Here is a 15,193-nt window from a genome sequence, read left to right on the forward strand (position 1 = left end):
GAGATGGCTTGCACCTGTCGCCCCTTGGCTTTCGAATACTGGCCAAGGCTCTTGCTGCCCCATACTGCCTTTTTTAGGCAAGGCTCAAAATTCAATCCCACCACCGTAAACAGCACAAGTAAAAAAATGAGGGTTATGCCACTCAACGCCAGGAGTTTAAATCTCAAAATGCATGCGCTCAAAGCACTCCTAAGTATGGAGAATGTAGACATCTGTGCAGTAACAAACCTGGTTCAAGGCTCCAGAGAGCACTACTGGGCTACAACTCATAACACACATTTCAGCCACAGAACACGGACCAAAACACAAAAGGAGGGGGGGTGTATCCATATTCATCAAGGATACTCCCACATCCAGGTTAGTGGTGCAGCATGATACCTCAGATCATCCATGTGCAACTAACATTGGGCAAATCTGCAATGCAAATCGTGGCCTGCTACAGATCACACTCCATGACCCAGGACCACCACTCCACTTTTCTGGAGACAATGGAAAACATGAAGGTCCTACCGAACACCCCGACATTGGGCGATTTCAATTACCCTATCATTAACTGGGAAAACTGAGCACAAACTCTCAGGCTCAGCGCTTCCTGGAATTTATCAATTCAAATGCCCTGGATCAGCTGTTAACATCCCCTACCAGAGGCCACAACATATTGGACCTGGTCATCACCAACATGGGCGACAGGTGTTCTGTACCAGAGGTCTACCTGTCACTGGTTAGATCAGATCATAAACTAATCACCCTGGACGTCCACACCCCACCACCACCCCCAACCAAGGAAACCAGAGTGAAAATTTTTCTAAAGCACACTTCACCTAACTTAAGGCAGAGATGGTAAGTTTCACAGCCCCCACGCTAAAGGATAACACTGCCCAAGATGCAGAATCCTTTACAATTGCACTCCGAGCACCTACAAGAATGCATGGATCGTGCCATCCCTAGCAAAACGAAGACTCGCTCCCCTAAGAAAAGGAAACCAGTCTGGTAGACCCCCAACATAAAACAGGTTATACAACAGAAGGAAACTGGTTCAGAAAAAAAGCAAATCCCAAGAAGGGAAGACATCCCTGATCAGTAAAAAAAAAAACTAAGGTCCCTCATAAAATCATCCAAGGCTAACTTCGAAAGAAAAATAACCAAGGATTTGAAAGATGACCACAAAGCCTTCTTTAGCTATGTCAAGAAAGTGGCAACTCGCAGATATGCTCTGAGCTAGTGCAAAATAGCACAAAATATACTGAACCTACGGTTATTGCCAACATCCTGGCAGATAGATTCAGTGAAGTTACTTCACCTCCCTCTCACCTTCAAAAGGGCCCATAACAATACCGGAAAACTGTAGTGTCCCAGAAATCACAGAAGCACAGGTGAAAACAGCCCTTTCAAAAGCCAAAAACACAGCATCAACAGGGCCAGATGGTGTCTAAGGCTGCGTCTCGCACGAAGTACAGAATGAACTAACCCCCCCTCACCTAAACACGCTGTTCAACCTCAGCCTCTCCACAGGCTACGTGCCCATAGAATGGCGCACAGCAATGGTTATTCCTCTCCACAAAGGAGGGGCCACAACTGACCCTGGTAACTATCGCCCCATAAGCCTGACTAGCCTGGTCTGCAAGGCTATGGAGTGCATCATCATGGAACTCATTAACAGACATTGGAAACCTTCAAACACTTGACCTGACCCAGTTCGGCTTTAAGGGCAGATCATGCCTACTAAACCTGGTTGACTTCTTCGAGACAGTCACCAGGGCCACAGACGAAGGAAAGGTGTTTCACAGAGCCTACCTTGATCTCGCCAAGGCGTTCAACACCATTCCTCACTCTGGTATTATAGAAAAACTCACCAGCCTGAACATAAACCCCTGTGTCACAAGATGGGTTGCCAACTGGCTTACAGACAGAACTCCCACAGTAAGGATAACGGGCTCCAGGTCTGACTCAAACAGTCACAAGTGGTGTCCCGCAAGGCTCAGTTCTGGGACACCTACTGTTCGGCATATATTTCTCAGAAGTACAGGCAAACACAGGACGACTATGGCTAACCAAGTTCACAGATGACTGCAAACTGGGAGCCACAATAGACTCTCCGTCTGACACAGACATCCTTCAAAAAGGCCTTACTGAGACAGACACCTGGTGTCAAAGTCATGGCCTCAAGCTAAATGCCAAAAAATGCATAGTCATCCCGTTTGGGAAAACAAAACGCCCACGAATTACCACATAGGCGGCAGCTCCCTTAATACAGAAGAGGTAATAAGAGATCTGGGGACCCAGGTAGATAGGAATCTCTCCTTTGACAATCAAATTGCCAAAGTAGTTAGGAAATCCTTCTATGTGGCCCATCTAATTACTAAGGGGTTCACATCTACAAATAAAGGAGGTTATAGTGCCCCTCTACTCATCAGACCCATCAGAGTACAATGTCCCATTTGGGATGTACCTCACAAGACACTTCCAACAGCTGGAAAGACTACAAAAGCACCTCACCAAGAGGATTACTAGCCTCAAACATATGTCCTATGCAGCCCAACTGAAAAAACTCTGGCTGTATTCAAGTGGTATATTGCTTACTCAGAGGTGATCTCTGTCTGACCTACAAAGCCATGTCCAAATCAGAACTGATGGACATGCTCCACCTAAAGAAATCCAAGTCACTGCAAGCCACGTGCTCTAGTGAGGTAAACCTCGCCACAACAATAAATAGAACATGCTGGAGGGATAGATTCCTGTCACAAAGGCTCCCTATGCTTTGGAACAAAATTCGTAACTACATTAGGCACAGCCCCCCACTAAACACTCAAGAGAAGCCTTGACGAGTGTTTGGGTAACAGAAAATACACCCCTGGGATCACTTCATTGGCTCTGCCTGACAAGAGGCTCAGTTAATTAAAATCAATGGGGCGGCGAAAGCAGACACACTCTGGCTAGGCTTATAAATGCCCTCTGGCAGATCTCCTTTTCAGTAATTTTCATAGGTAGGTACTAGGCTAATATAATATGCTGTGTTCAGGATAGCAAGTTTGTTCAATCTGTTACTTCAGGGAAGAAGATGTCTAACACTCTAGCACAAGTACAGAAAACAGATCATCTAGATAGGTCAGTTTACTTTGTTCAGGACAATCAGAATATAGGTCAGTTTACTTTGTTCAGGACAATCAGAATATAATGTGCAGCAATTTAAATTGTTTACAGTACTGTTAATGAAGACAGTATTTCGAATATTGTGAACATCTAATAAAACCTTATTAAATGAACTACAGTGTTTGGAGAATTCAAGCTGAACAGTGCACAAGACTTTGTTCATAAGGGAGAGATTGACACCTATTAAAAGCACGAGCTTGGATAATTAAGACTTTCATTTCTCAGTCTCGCTGTATAGTGTTGCCAGCTAATTAAGGTACAGTACTGCATTTTCAAATCTTCCAGGAGGTATTCTTGGCTTAGGTTTCAACCTCTGGCTGATATTAAAGCTAAACTGATGGATGCTCCTCTGGATCCTAAACTTTTGTTTGGGGAAGCTGCTGCTGGTTTAAGTCCCTTCAAGATAAGGGTAAGGCCGTATGGGAGCTTAACATGCGTTTGCTTTCTCCTATGGTTGAACTGCAGAGAACTTACGCCGCTAAACCTGCCTTTGTTTGAAGGCAATCCTGCCCTTCTACTGAAAAGGTAAGAAAAGTGGGAAACGGGCTCCCCCTGCTAAGGCTATTCAATTTTCAGGGATTCCGAAGCATTCCTTTCTGGACAAACTAAGCGCTGCGTGACTTATGTCCCTTCCCAGCCTCACTCCCTTTTCGCTTTGCCTCACTTCCAGTTTGGCTTCAGATCGCTCAGGATTCTTGGGTCCTGTCGATCATTCATCAAGGGTATTTTGTGATGTGGAAATCCAGTCCTTTTATGGGCATTCCTCAATCTCCTTGGGAACAACTTCCCTTTTTGCTAGAGGTTATTAGAGACCTCTTGTCTCAGGATACTGTGTCCCCCAAAGGGGGAAAGGGTTTGAATCCTAAATGTTTCTAGTGCCCAGAAAAGGCACTTGAGACCTATTCCAGACCTCTCTCACCTAAACACTTTTAGAAAAGGTACCTTCCTTTCAGATGGTTGTCCCTTCAGATTCCGTTTCCTGCCTTGCTCTCTCTCAGGCCTATATGGTGTCTCTGGATCTCAAGGATGCTTATCTCCATATTCCAATACATCCTGTTTTCAGAAGTTGTGTGTTTCTCTGTTGCTTCCTGGTATTTTCAGTTCTCTGTTTTGTCTTTTGGCCTTTCTACTGCCCCAAGGGTTTTTACCAAAATGACTTGCTCTTGTGATTGCTTTTTGCAGACTTCAAGGGATCCAAATATTTCCTTGACTGGATGACCTGTCCATTCAGGCGTCCTCTGCAAACACCCTTTAGCAAAATCTTCATTTTGCTGTATCCCTTCTTCAGAGCCTAAGATTCACTATAAAATTAAAAAAGTCTTTTCGACTCCTTCTCGGGATCATGTTTTTTTGGGTTGCAGGATTTAGACTGTGCCAGTGCTTGCATCCCTGCCCCCTTCCAAAGGTCTTAACTCTCGTTTCCTTCACACACTTCTTCCCCTAGCTTCCATTACCACCAGTAAGTTTCTGAGAGTTCTGGGTTTCATGGCATCGACCATTCTAATGCTTTCTCTGGCCAAACTTCATATAAGAAAGTTTCAGTGGTTTCTGAAGTCAGTGTGGCTTCAACATGTTCATACTCTAGAATTTGTAGTTCCTCCTCTTCCTCATCTCAGACAGGAACTTCTCTGATGGATTCAGCAGCTGTCTCTGAATCCAGGGATCCCTTTTCACCCCCCTTTTCCCTCTCAGGAATTGCAAACAGATGCCTCCGACATGACATGGGGGAGTGACTTTTGGCTCCCTAAAGGTACAGGGGGTGTAGTCACCTCATCAGCAGGAGCAGCACATGAGAGATGAGAGCCCTTCTGCTGGGACTTTAGGCCTTTCAGTCTCTCTCTTCTCCAGGACTTCAAGGTTTTCACAGACAATACCACAGTGATGTGGTACATCAACAAGCAAGGAAGTACAAGATCTTGTTTTCTTTGCCAGTTGGCATTTCTGGCATGGGACCTTGCTGTCAAGCGACTCTTCAGGCAGTTTACATCCCTTCTGGTCAGAATACTGAGAGACACACTGAGCAGAGCAGGTCCTTAACTCAGTCCCATGAATGGATGCTTCACAGGAATGTGTCTCTGGACATTATCCACTAGTGAGGTACTCTTCAAGTGGATCTTTCTTCCTCCCCAATGAACAGACAACTTCCTCTGTTTTGTGCCAGAGTCACTAGTCCTTTGGTATGGAAGATGGACTCCCTCATTCTCTTGGAAGGGGGTGTTTCGTGTTTCTATATGCATTTCCTTCCCTTCCTCTCATTCTGAAAATACTGTTCCAAAATTCAACAGGATGCTCCCAAAATCTTGATGAAGACTCCCTTTTGGCCGCGACAGCACTGGCTCCCTCTTCTTCTGTATATAGCCAGGGGCAATCACCACAAGTTAACCTCACAGGGTGGATCACACAAAACAAGGGACTTCTTAACCCTCTCCACACCATCTTAAACCATTGGTGACAGGATTTTGATTCTGCATAGACAACTTTTTTCTGAGGAAGTGCTGCAAGTCCTGCAGGAGGCCAGGAAAAATATGACTAAGAAATCCTACTTATCTGAATGGAAGGGGTTTTCTTTTTGGTGTCTCTCTTGTAACCTGGACCCGCTTACTGTGGATGCTCCTTTGGTTCTTTCTTGTGCGAGTTGTTCAATACTGGTTTGGCCTACTCTTCTATTAAGGCCCACCCTTTCAGCTATCTCTGCTTGAATATATTTTCCTTCTCCTTTAGCTGCTAGATTGGATGTGAAAATTTCTTAAAGGCATCCTTAATATTAGACTTCCCAGGAAGCCTGTTCCCTCCTCCCTGGGATCTTAAATTTTGTTTTGGAAAAGTTGACTCTGGCTCCTTTTGAGCCTGCTGCTTCATCTTCCTTGCAACATTGTTGCTGGAAGACTATTCTTTTGTTAGCACTTACTTCTACCAGACAGGTGTCGGAGTTGCAGGCCCCAATGGCTTTTCCTCTTTTCTGATTTTTCATGAGGACAGAGTATCCTTACTCACTACCCTTTTATGCTGAAGGTGGTCAACGAGCTTTCACTTAAAAGGACAATGGGATTCTATTATTAAATGCTCAACTTCTCTGCCTTTATTCGCCCTTACTGTCCTTGCTATGAACAAAAATGCAGCATTTAAAATATTTTAAATTGACTTTCTCTCCACTAGAATAGTACTTTACTGTACTGTGGTGGTTTCACTTTCAAAAATCTTTCCCCCCGCTCTGCTGCAGTCTCCAATTCACTGTCATCAAGGCCACTGATTACAGGTAGCGTTCTGGCCATTTCCTTCCACAAACTGACACCACTACCATCCTAAAAACGCACCCATGCTGTGATGTTACAGCTCCCTGGTCCTTCCCCTATCCATACAGAAAGGGAAGGCTAGAACAAGGAAACCGTACATAAACCAAGGCTTCTGCTGTGAATGGTCAATCACAGCAGATAACTTTTCAAATTACCCTTAGCACTTTGACAGCTAGGGAAATTAGGTGTGAAGGTGGATGGGAGAGGAGTCAAACTAGTACAATTCAGGCTTCACAAAAGATTACAGTTTAGCCATTCTTAAAAAAAAAGAGGCAGCAGTAAAGAGCACGTTGAAAGTCTGTTCTGTGGCATTTGCACTGTTTGCATTTTTTTAGTCACTGAATGGCATGAAATGTTACTTATTAACTGAAAGACAGCAATGTATGCATGTAAAATCAATGCAGTGGCAGGAGCTTTAGGAAGAAAGATGCCTACGTGATTTTTTTTAAACAGACAAGCACTGCATTGTGAGATACCTAGAGGCAGACTAAACAATCAAAATTACTTCAAGATGCCAGACCCCATGTGGTCAGACTCAGAAATTACTTATAAAACAATTTTAAAAAGTGTAAATAGCCCCAGAGTGGTGTTAAAATGTAGGAAACCCTAAACCATGATGAAAAAAAAAAAAGTTAGTCTGTGGGTGTGGTTCTCCATTTAATCAGTCTATTAATCTACCTACTTTTCCCCCCTCTCTACAAACTGAAAGTGAGAGGGTGCTGCATACTTTGGGCACACATAGCCAACTTGGAATTTATTTGGATAAGATAAAGGATATTAGAAAATCTGATCAGTCATTTCTTTTCATCCTAGATCTTTGGGGCTTGTTATATCCAAGCAAACAATTTCTTCTTGGATTTCTAAGGTTTTCTTTTATTACACTTTTCATGGCAACAGCTTTTTTTTTTTTTTTTTCTCTCAATTAAAGCTCATTCTACTAGTGCCATGGCTTTTTTCTGGTGCTTTTTTCATACCTTTACCAAGCACATGTTGGACGGTATCTCTAGAGCTAGGTCTGGTATTGCTGGTTCAGTTCGTGTTTTTTTGGGGACTCTTCCACCCCTTCCTACTCCCAAGTTTCCTCTTGAGCTCTGGCACTCTCCCATATAGTTAAGAATACTGCAGCACTGACTAAGGATGTATGTTATACAACTGTACTGTACTCTTACCATAATGGTATATTTGTTGCCTTCACTGCTGCAGTATTCGTTCCTTCCCTCCACCCCCCTAATTCTTTGCCTTCTTGGATGTACACATTACCTCTTGGGTTCCTTAGACTGGTGTTCCTCCTGGGGCAATTAGTTCTGGTTTTGGTAGGCCTGCTCACCACCTTTATGCCTAAGTTACGCAGAGAGTGTATGGTGACATTCAGCAAACCTTTCAAATTCAGACATCTTTGGAAGACTGGCCGGATGTCAGGCTTCAGCGGGGGGGGGGTCCCCATATAGTTAAGAATACTGTAGCAATGAAGGCAAGGACATCTACTGTTAAAGTAAGATTTTACACAACTGTAGTTTCCTCAGCCAACGATCTACATTTACCTTGAAGGTTGCCGGGCTGCTTGCCTCACAAACGAATGATCTTCTCCCAATCAGTACAAAGGGTATAACTCTAACAAAATATAATACAGTAATAATAAACTTAATTTTCTAACAAGCAAACGAATTTGCATTTAAGTGGGGTACAGCACTGACGTGCATGGACCTTTTTACAGATTCAGCCCAGGAACAATGCCCAATTAAGCAACTTAACCTTATTTACAAACTATACTCATTGGCTTGTTTTTCGTATTCTTAAAACAAATGTGATATACTATAAACCACTACCAGAATTAGTTCTTATACATGCCTATTGCAGGAGCATGAAAAAAATTTTGCAGAAAAGAATGTGATGTACTATATACCATTATCAGATGAATATAGTTCACAATAAAAAGCATGCCACATGTAATAACACCATAAGCAAAGTATCTAGACACAGATGTCCAAAAGTCAAAACTTCATGACATAAAATGATATAAGAAAAAAGGAAGGAACAGAGTATTCCAGTGTGCAATACAAATTGCTTAATGACAGATGCATTAATATGAGACACTGACTAGCAAATACGACCACACCAACCAATAAGCAAGATTTACTCAAAGACAAAATGTATTCCTTTTTGTGAACATCAGAAAATGTATGCTGCAGTGACATTTTACTGAACAGTGCAGAGTGCTAATGTGCCACTTAGTGCATGGGCTTCCCTTCAAATATTAGCGGCAGAGTTGTGCAATAAATTAAAACAAAATGTAGTGTTATTAATGAACTGTATACACACCAATACTAATGTTGGCTATACTGTATCTACCACGGACATCACACAAACCATGCAGTAAATGAAACTGTCAAAACATGGTTGATGCAAAACTTCACAATGTCATGCCTACAAAATTCAAACTCATCTAAAAGTTCTTCTCCCATTGGTCTCAGAGATTCATTCCAAGTCTTCTCGCAAGCTCTCAGATTGTGTGTGCATATGCACAAAAACAGCTTCCCTTACAACTCACTGAAAATCAGACTGGTATCAGAGATCTAGCAATGCATTCAATTTCTCATTTCCCAACAAAAAAAAAAAATAAAAAATTCACCATGCAACACTTTACACACAGTCTCTGAAAGTTAAATTCTATGATTTTCTTTTTTCAGACCTATATATTGCTGGCTACTCTGAGCCTTTAAAACTACCCAAGAATTGCACAAACTTTATTTTAATTTATTTGACATCTGTTGACCGGGATAGTCCAACTGGGCAAGTGCCTTTTTTCAGCAGAGGCCCAGGGAGAAAAGTTCCAAAGTAATACTATACAACAAACATAATACTTCAAATTACAGTGAATGTAAAATACAGTGTGATTTTCTACAAATGCATTAACAAAAATGAAGGCAAAAAGACATAATACAATTGTTTAAAACGGACTGTAGACTCAGCAGGCAAGTTATAGATGACATATAAAGTTGACTACTGCTAAGATAGGAACCTAAATGATTACACCATCAAACTCATAAGGCAAAAAATGCGGTCACACACATACACATTTTCCTATACAGCTTCAAAAACTAATAAACTACTTGCAATTCCACCAGCTGGTGTACCAAAAGTGCTTCTTTGCTCTGCTGAAGTATCTGCACAAAACCACTGCCAAATATTACTTAAACTACCCTTACAAACTTCTCTCTCAATATTTCCCCCTCTATGGTACTACTCGGTTATGTTTTGTAAACCAAACTATCCAAATGCCATAATACAAATTACAGTGCAGACCTGGGAGAAAAGTTCACAAAGCTAACAATCGACTTGCAGTCTGCAACAACCATAAACAACAGAGGCATGCATTTTATAACAAAATTTTGCCAAAAGATGGTAAACAAAAAAAATTTCACACACAGCAATAATACAAAATGGTTACTTCCATTTGTAAAAAAAAAAAAAAAAGCATTATACAAAAAGTCAAAGGGTTTGATTGCAACATAGTTGTATGCAATGTCTGGTGTTAAGCTTGTCATAACTATATTACCTATGAAAACTTAAAAATAAGCTTTATTCACAACTACCTGCAGTTTTAACTTTATATAAAGCTTATTCCAAATTTACCCAAATAATTTTTTGTCACTATCATCGAAAGAATGGCAAAGTCTACACTGCTTTAGAAGGTGACCTGAACATTTTAGCTGAAAGGTAACATCACGAGACACGAGCATACCTGTAATGGCAGCAATAATAAGAGAGCTAATTTATACTAGATTATCGGTCAATTAGCAAGATACATGAGGCCACAATGGTAAACTTGGAGGACTGCTAGCTAATATATCTAGACTTTTTGGAGCCTAGTGCCGTTACCAGATAACAATACAATACAAATACTGGAGATAAACGTTGTGCCTTTATTTTCAAAATACACCCATTACTCTAAAGAGACTTCCATGGAGATATGGTTTTCTATAACGAACAATCACATAAACCATTCTACATATCACCCACTCTCGCATTGCCACAAATACATGTGGTTAAAAAGTGCACTCCTTTTTAGTTCAAGTTAATGCACAAGAGGAAAGTCGTTTCTTCTGCATCTAAACATATTCAAAAAAAGATTGTTCGTCTTCCAAAAGTAAGTCCACAAAACTCTCCAATGTAAAATTCCCGATAACTTGCCTGTAGATACCACGAAAAAAAATTAAACACTAAAATAAAACTGTTAAATTAGTGCACCGATACAACACAAATGCAGCCCTCACTGCATTCTCAAAATATGAGACAAACACTACACCAATCGTGAAAATATGCAAACTGGCCAGCGTGTTTAAGATGCAGTTTACAATTTAAAAGTAACCAGATTATGATTTAAGCTGTAGCTTGTTAAACCAAAACAACATTTAACGCCTCCTTCACACGTATGCAAACACTCTCACACGTAACCTTACGTCAGCTCAAACTGTGGAGTGAGACTAATACCAAAGAGCAGAACTCACAGACAATGCAAATTTATAGAATCGAGAAAAGCAATACACAATCTTTCATGAAAATTAATACTCAAGATAAATATATTACAAAATGTCTAATTCTGTAGAAAACAAATGTTACTACAAGGATTAGGACTCGTCTAACTTTGCCTCCTTCCCAAAAATAAAATTAAGAGCTAACACACAAACCACAGCCTACACAACTCCAACCCCCCCCCCCCCCCCCCCCAAAAAGAAAACAAATTAATAACCCAACCTTCCTTCTTCGTACAGGACACAAAACAATCCATGCGGACTCACGCTTCGGCCTTCCTAGTTCAAATTCACTTACCTTTTGGCATATTTAAAAGTCCAGAAGTGAAATGCTAAAACAAACGAGAAAGTTAAACAAAACCAAACTTCAGCAAAACTACTTAACTAAAATAACTGTCATAAAATAAACCTCAACTTTCTATCTGGGACACTATCACTTGGGCATAATCACATAGCACTAGGACAGAAAGCAGTGGGTGGGCCGCGTACGTTGGGGGAGGTTTTTTTTTTTTTTTTTTTTTGAGTTGTCCGCTGTACTGCCTGATTCAATGGGCTCGGGTGAGTCAAAGAGCGACGTATGTGGTTATTCTTTTATGACGCTTGCATTACATGCTCCCTCGATAACAAATCGTCACTTTCAGCTTAAGTCTAAGATTCTTATCATTTGCGCTCCTCGATTACTGGCGTGTACTTGGCAGTACCTACAGACAACTAAGCTGATGCAACAAGAAGCCAACAAGTTATAAAACATCTACTGCAAAACCAATATAATTGTATCAACCAAATAAAGCAACACACATTGTTTATATATAAAACACGAATATATATATATATATATATATATATATATATATATATATAAATATTGTGTTCCCCTCCACCTTGGGAATCCCTTCTCAGCTGATATAGATATTGATATATATATACACACACACACAAACAAACTAATGTTCCCTCCACTTTGGGAATCCCATCTGTGCTGCAGGAAGTTAAAACTACCCATTTGTTTCCCAATTTCATTAGAGACTTGAGAGTAGGAAGTCCCTTCTGTTGTGATGTCAGTATAGTGAGACCATATACTGAAACGATTTGGTTTAGTTGGTGGTATAGGATTGTGTTAGTTCAAGGTGGATTAGTTAGTTTTGATGTTATAAATATGCCTAAGGTAAAGAGGAGCAGGAAACCTCCTCCAGATGGTTGGGAGTTGATTGAGCCTACTTTAGATGAATTGGATCAGAAGATGCGAGAAGGTATTTATCAGCATTTGTCTACTGGGGTAGCGTACTGATCACAAAGCGGTTAAATGTAAGCTTAGTTCGTATTACCGTAAGTAACAGCAATACAGGGTTCGTCGATTCTTTACTCTGTTTACACCAAGGTACTTCGCGTAGGTGGTGCACACATACTCACTGGGTTGTACGTTAAATGTTTGGCCTGTTTTAATTTTGTACTTTTATTTATAAAGTTTAAGAATGTTGAAGTATACAAATTGAAACTCTAACGATTATTACTGACTTAATGTTAGTGAAGACAGCAGCAATTCTTCAACATACATGTCAACCTCGTTGCGCAAGAAATCTGGACAGAGCCACATAATGATATATTTTTTGGGGGGGGATTGGAAGTCCCCCCCCCCCCCCAGATAGGATCAGATTTTGAATATTGCTCTTACAAATGTAAAAAGATGTTATAATATCTTGCTTTTATATGTATTTTCTGAAGAATATGAATTTTGTAACTTAAATATCTCATTATTTAGCGACTTCACTCTTCAGGGATTAGTTGGAAAAACACAAGTTTTATGAGGGGTGACCAAAGATATGATGCGAAAAATCTGGACAGTTTAACGGTAAGCTTCTGCTTTGCACAGTTTTAAGTGCCACGCAGTCCTTTTGGGGGAGCCATGTTACCCTGTTTTTTTTTTTTTTTTCCATCATGTCCTCTTCTTCAAACCTTGATTTACAGGAACTCTTGAAAAAAAGTTTTGGTTTTATTAGGTTGGCTGTCCTACCAGGGGCGGAGCTTGCCACTCCACATCTTGGTGTGTCCTAATATAAACCGTCACCCAAGGATTCACTCACATAGGTATGGCAAACATTTACCATTGAATAAAGTATGCATACATTTGTATTTATTTTATGTTAATGTGATGTAAGCAAGCTATTTTCCCAAGTTCTTAAAATATTGCAGGGTATTGGGAGTGTTATCTTGGACTCGCCACTGGTAAGTTATTGCTTGTGTGTTTTTGTGTACATTTCTGAATGGATTCCTGTAATCCAGGGCTAAAGGGGGTGGGGGTTATAGCACAGACCTTTAGATTAGGTAATATGTTTAAAGTGTGTGTTTTATATGACACCCATGTAGTTAGCAGTAATAAGTCCCATGTGAGAAAGCAAAAAGGTGATTAATAGGTGGTTCCTGAGGGCCCGCTATAAGGGCTGTCTTTCAACATCACCTTCAGGGATCTCCAAACCACTAACACAAATGTATGTCTAACTAAATTTGCCAATTAATGCAGGATGGGTGCTGCTATTCCCTGACCGTCTTGTACACTGTTACCACACACTTCAGTGGTGTATTGGAAATGGCCTCTCAACAGCAGCTTACAATAGAGACCTCATCCACTTTGTATTGACCTCCAAAATTTCTTTAGATTTTTCTTCTTAATGATTATCCTGTGGATCAGAATAATAGTTTTTGTCTAGGTTAATTTGCTTCTTGGTGGGGTTGTGCAACTCCTTGTATAGATGTAAGGTTTGAGGGAGTTTCTTTGTGCTATTGTTTCTAGGGGTTGATATTTTTTACCCTTTTATTTCTGGTAGGGGCAAGGGGGTTATTCGTGAATATATTGTTAAATTTGTTGACAGCTTCATGTAGAGATAGGGTTTTGAGTAGACTGAGTGTATCAGGATGAAAGTTAGAAAGCTTTCGGGTAGTTCAGTATTGATGCTTTGTAGCTGGCCTGTGATTTCTCTATTAGTGAATATAGGATGATGGTCACTGTTGGAATCTGGTGGTACCCCTGAGATAGCATACTCGTTGGGGTCAGAGACAAGTATCCAGTCAAGGATAGAATTTTTGATTAGCATTGTTGAATTGAGTAGTGGAAGAGATCGGCTATTTCAACCCATACAAGACTAGTAGTTGGGATGTTAAGATGTCACGGATAACTAGTCAATGTTAACATCGCCTAAGATGATGGTTTCAGTAGTAATATCTGTAGTTATCCAGCAAAGAATTTATTTTAATAAGCTAATATTACTTGTTATCTAGCAAATGCATGTATAATTGATGATTCTGCAGCCGATTTTTGGAGACAATCTGATAAAGACTGGCTAGAGTCTGGTGGAGAGTGATTAGCTGAGGGAAAGAAGACAAAAAAGAGAAATTGCTTTGGCGATAATGTCCTCTGAAAGCATTCAGGGGCTTTCCCAAGGTAGTTAATGTTCTCTGAAAACATTCAGGAGGGTTCCCAGCTGGGAGAGCTGTAAAGATAAGACAAAAGCAATCAGCACTTAATAGAAGCACAGGCTGCACCATGTGCCTTGGCATGGATGACTTTTCTTTTAGGTTAACTCAAGATTGTGAGTGTGGCTGTCAGTTTGGGACTTTTGTTCCCATTAGGAGGGGAAAACTTCAATATTTGAAGGTGTACATCGTTTTGTGTATTAGTATTATGTTATTAGGTTTTAGGGGGTATTGGGGGTGTTTTTGTTTGAGGGCTTTCAGTAAAACAAAAAGTTTTGTAAGATTTGACATAGGCTGAAATGTATATGACCAGAAACAACTGTATAAAATCTTGACCTGCCAAACAGTGTATGTCTGTAACACAAAAGCTGGAACTAGACATTTAACAAAAAGGATGTTGTATATAAAAGATGGGAATAATAACTTTTTAATACAATGATGCTTTCCTTAATGCCTTTAAATAGAAATGGCCTCACAGATAAATACAGACAAAGAGTAGTGAACTATATTTAAAAAATGTAGAGTGCAAATACCTATGCTACAGGAGGTAGACTTGGCAGAATACATGTGACAAAGGAAAAGAGGAGTACTTAGATTAATTGCAAGAGGAGCTCCAATAGTGATAGAAGAAGATCAAAAGATAATAATGGCAGATATCTAGTCTTAAGGGGCTAGTGGCAAGGGGAGGAGGATTATACTGGCATGTATTTGCATTCCACCTAAAACTGCTGTAACGGAGCTTAAGAAAAT

General features: G+C 40.4%; 2 protein-coding genes across 2 annotated transcripts in view; one reads left to right on the forward strand and one right to left on the reverse strand.

The window, feature by feature from the left end:
• The window catches only part of PDAP1 (PDGFA associated protein 1), a gene marked incomplete in the record, with an annotated part of 252,720 nt that extends 241,241 nt beyond the window's left edge, over positions 1 to 11,479 (reverse strand). The window contains 1 exon segment of the mRNA XM_044089355.1: positions 11,274 to 11,479. Within this exon segment, the coding sequence (XP_043945290.1) occupies positions 11,274 to 11,283 (10 nt within the window).
• A 537-nt stretch (positions 11,480 to 12,016) lies between these two features.
• The window catches only part of BUD31 (BUD31 homolog), a 255,941-nt gene continuing 252,764 nt past the window's right edge, over positions 12,017 to 15,193 (forward strand). Inside the window, exon 1 of the mRNA XM_044089356.1 lies at positions 12,017 to 12,225. Within this exon, the coding sequence (XP_043945291.1) occupies positions 12,132 to 12,225 (94 nt within the window). The 5' untranslated portion in view covers positions 12,017 to 12,131. The remainder of the gene's footprint in view (positions 12,226 to 15,193) is intronic.

This window comes from Protopterus annectens, chromosome 12.part0, assembly GCF_019279795.1.
Source record: "Protopterus annectens isolate FY-2018-M chromosome 12.part0, PAN1.0, whole genome shotgun sequence".
Classification (NCBI taxonomy): domain Eukaryota; kingdom Metazoa; phylum Chordata; order Ceratodontiformes; family Protopteridae; genus Protopterus; species Protopterus annectens.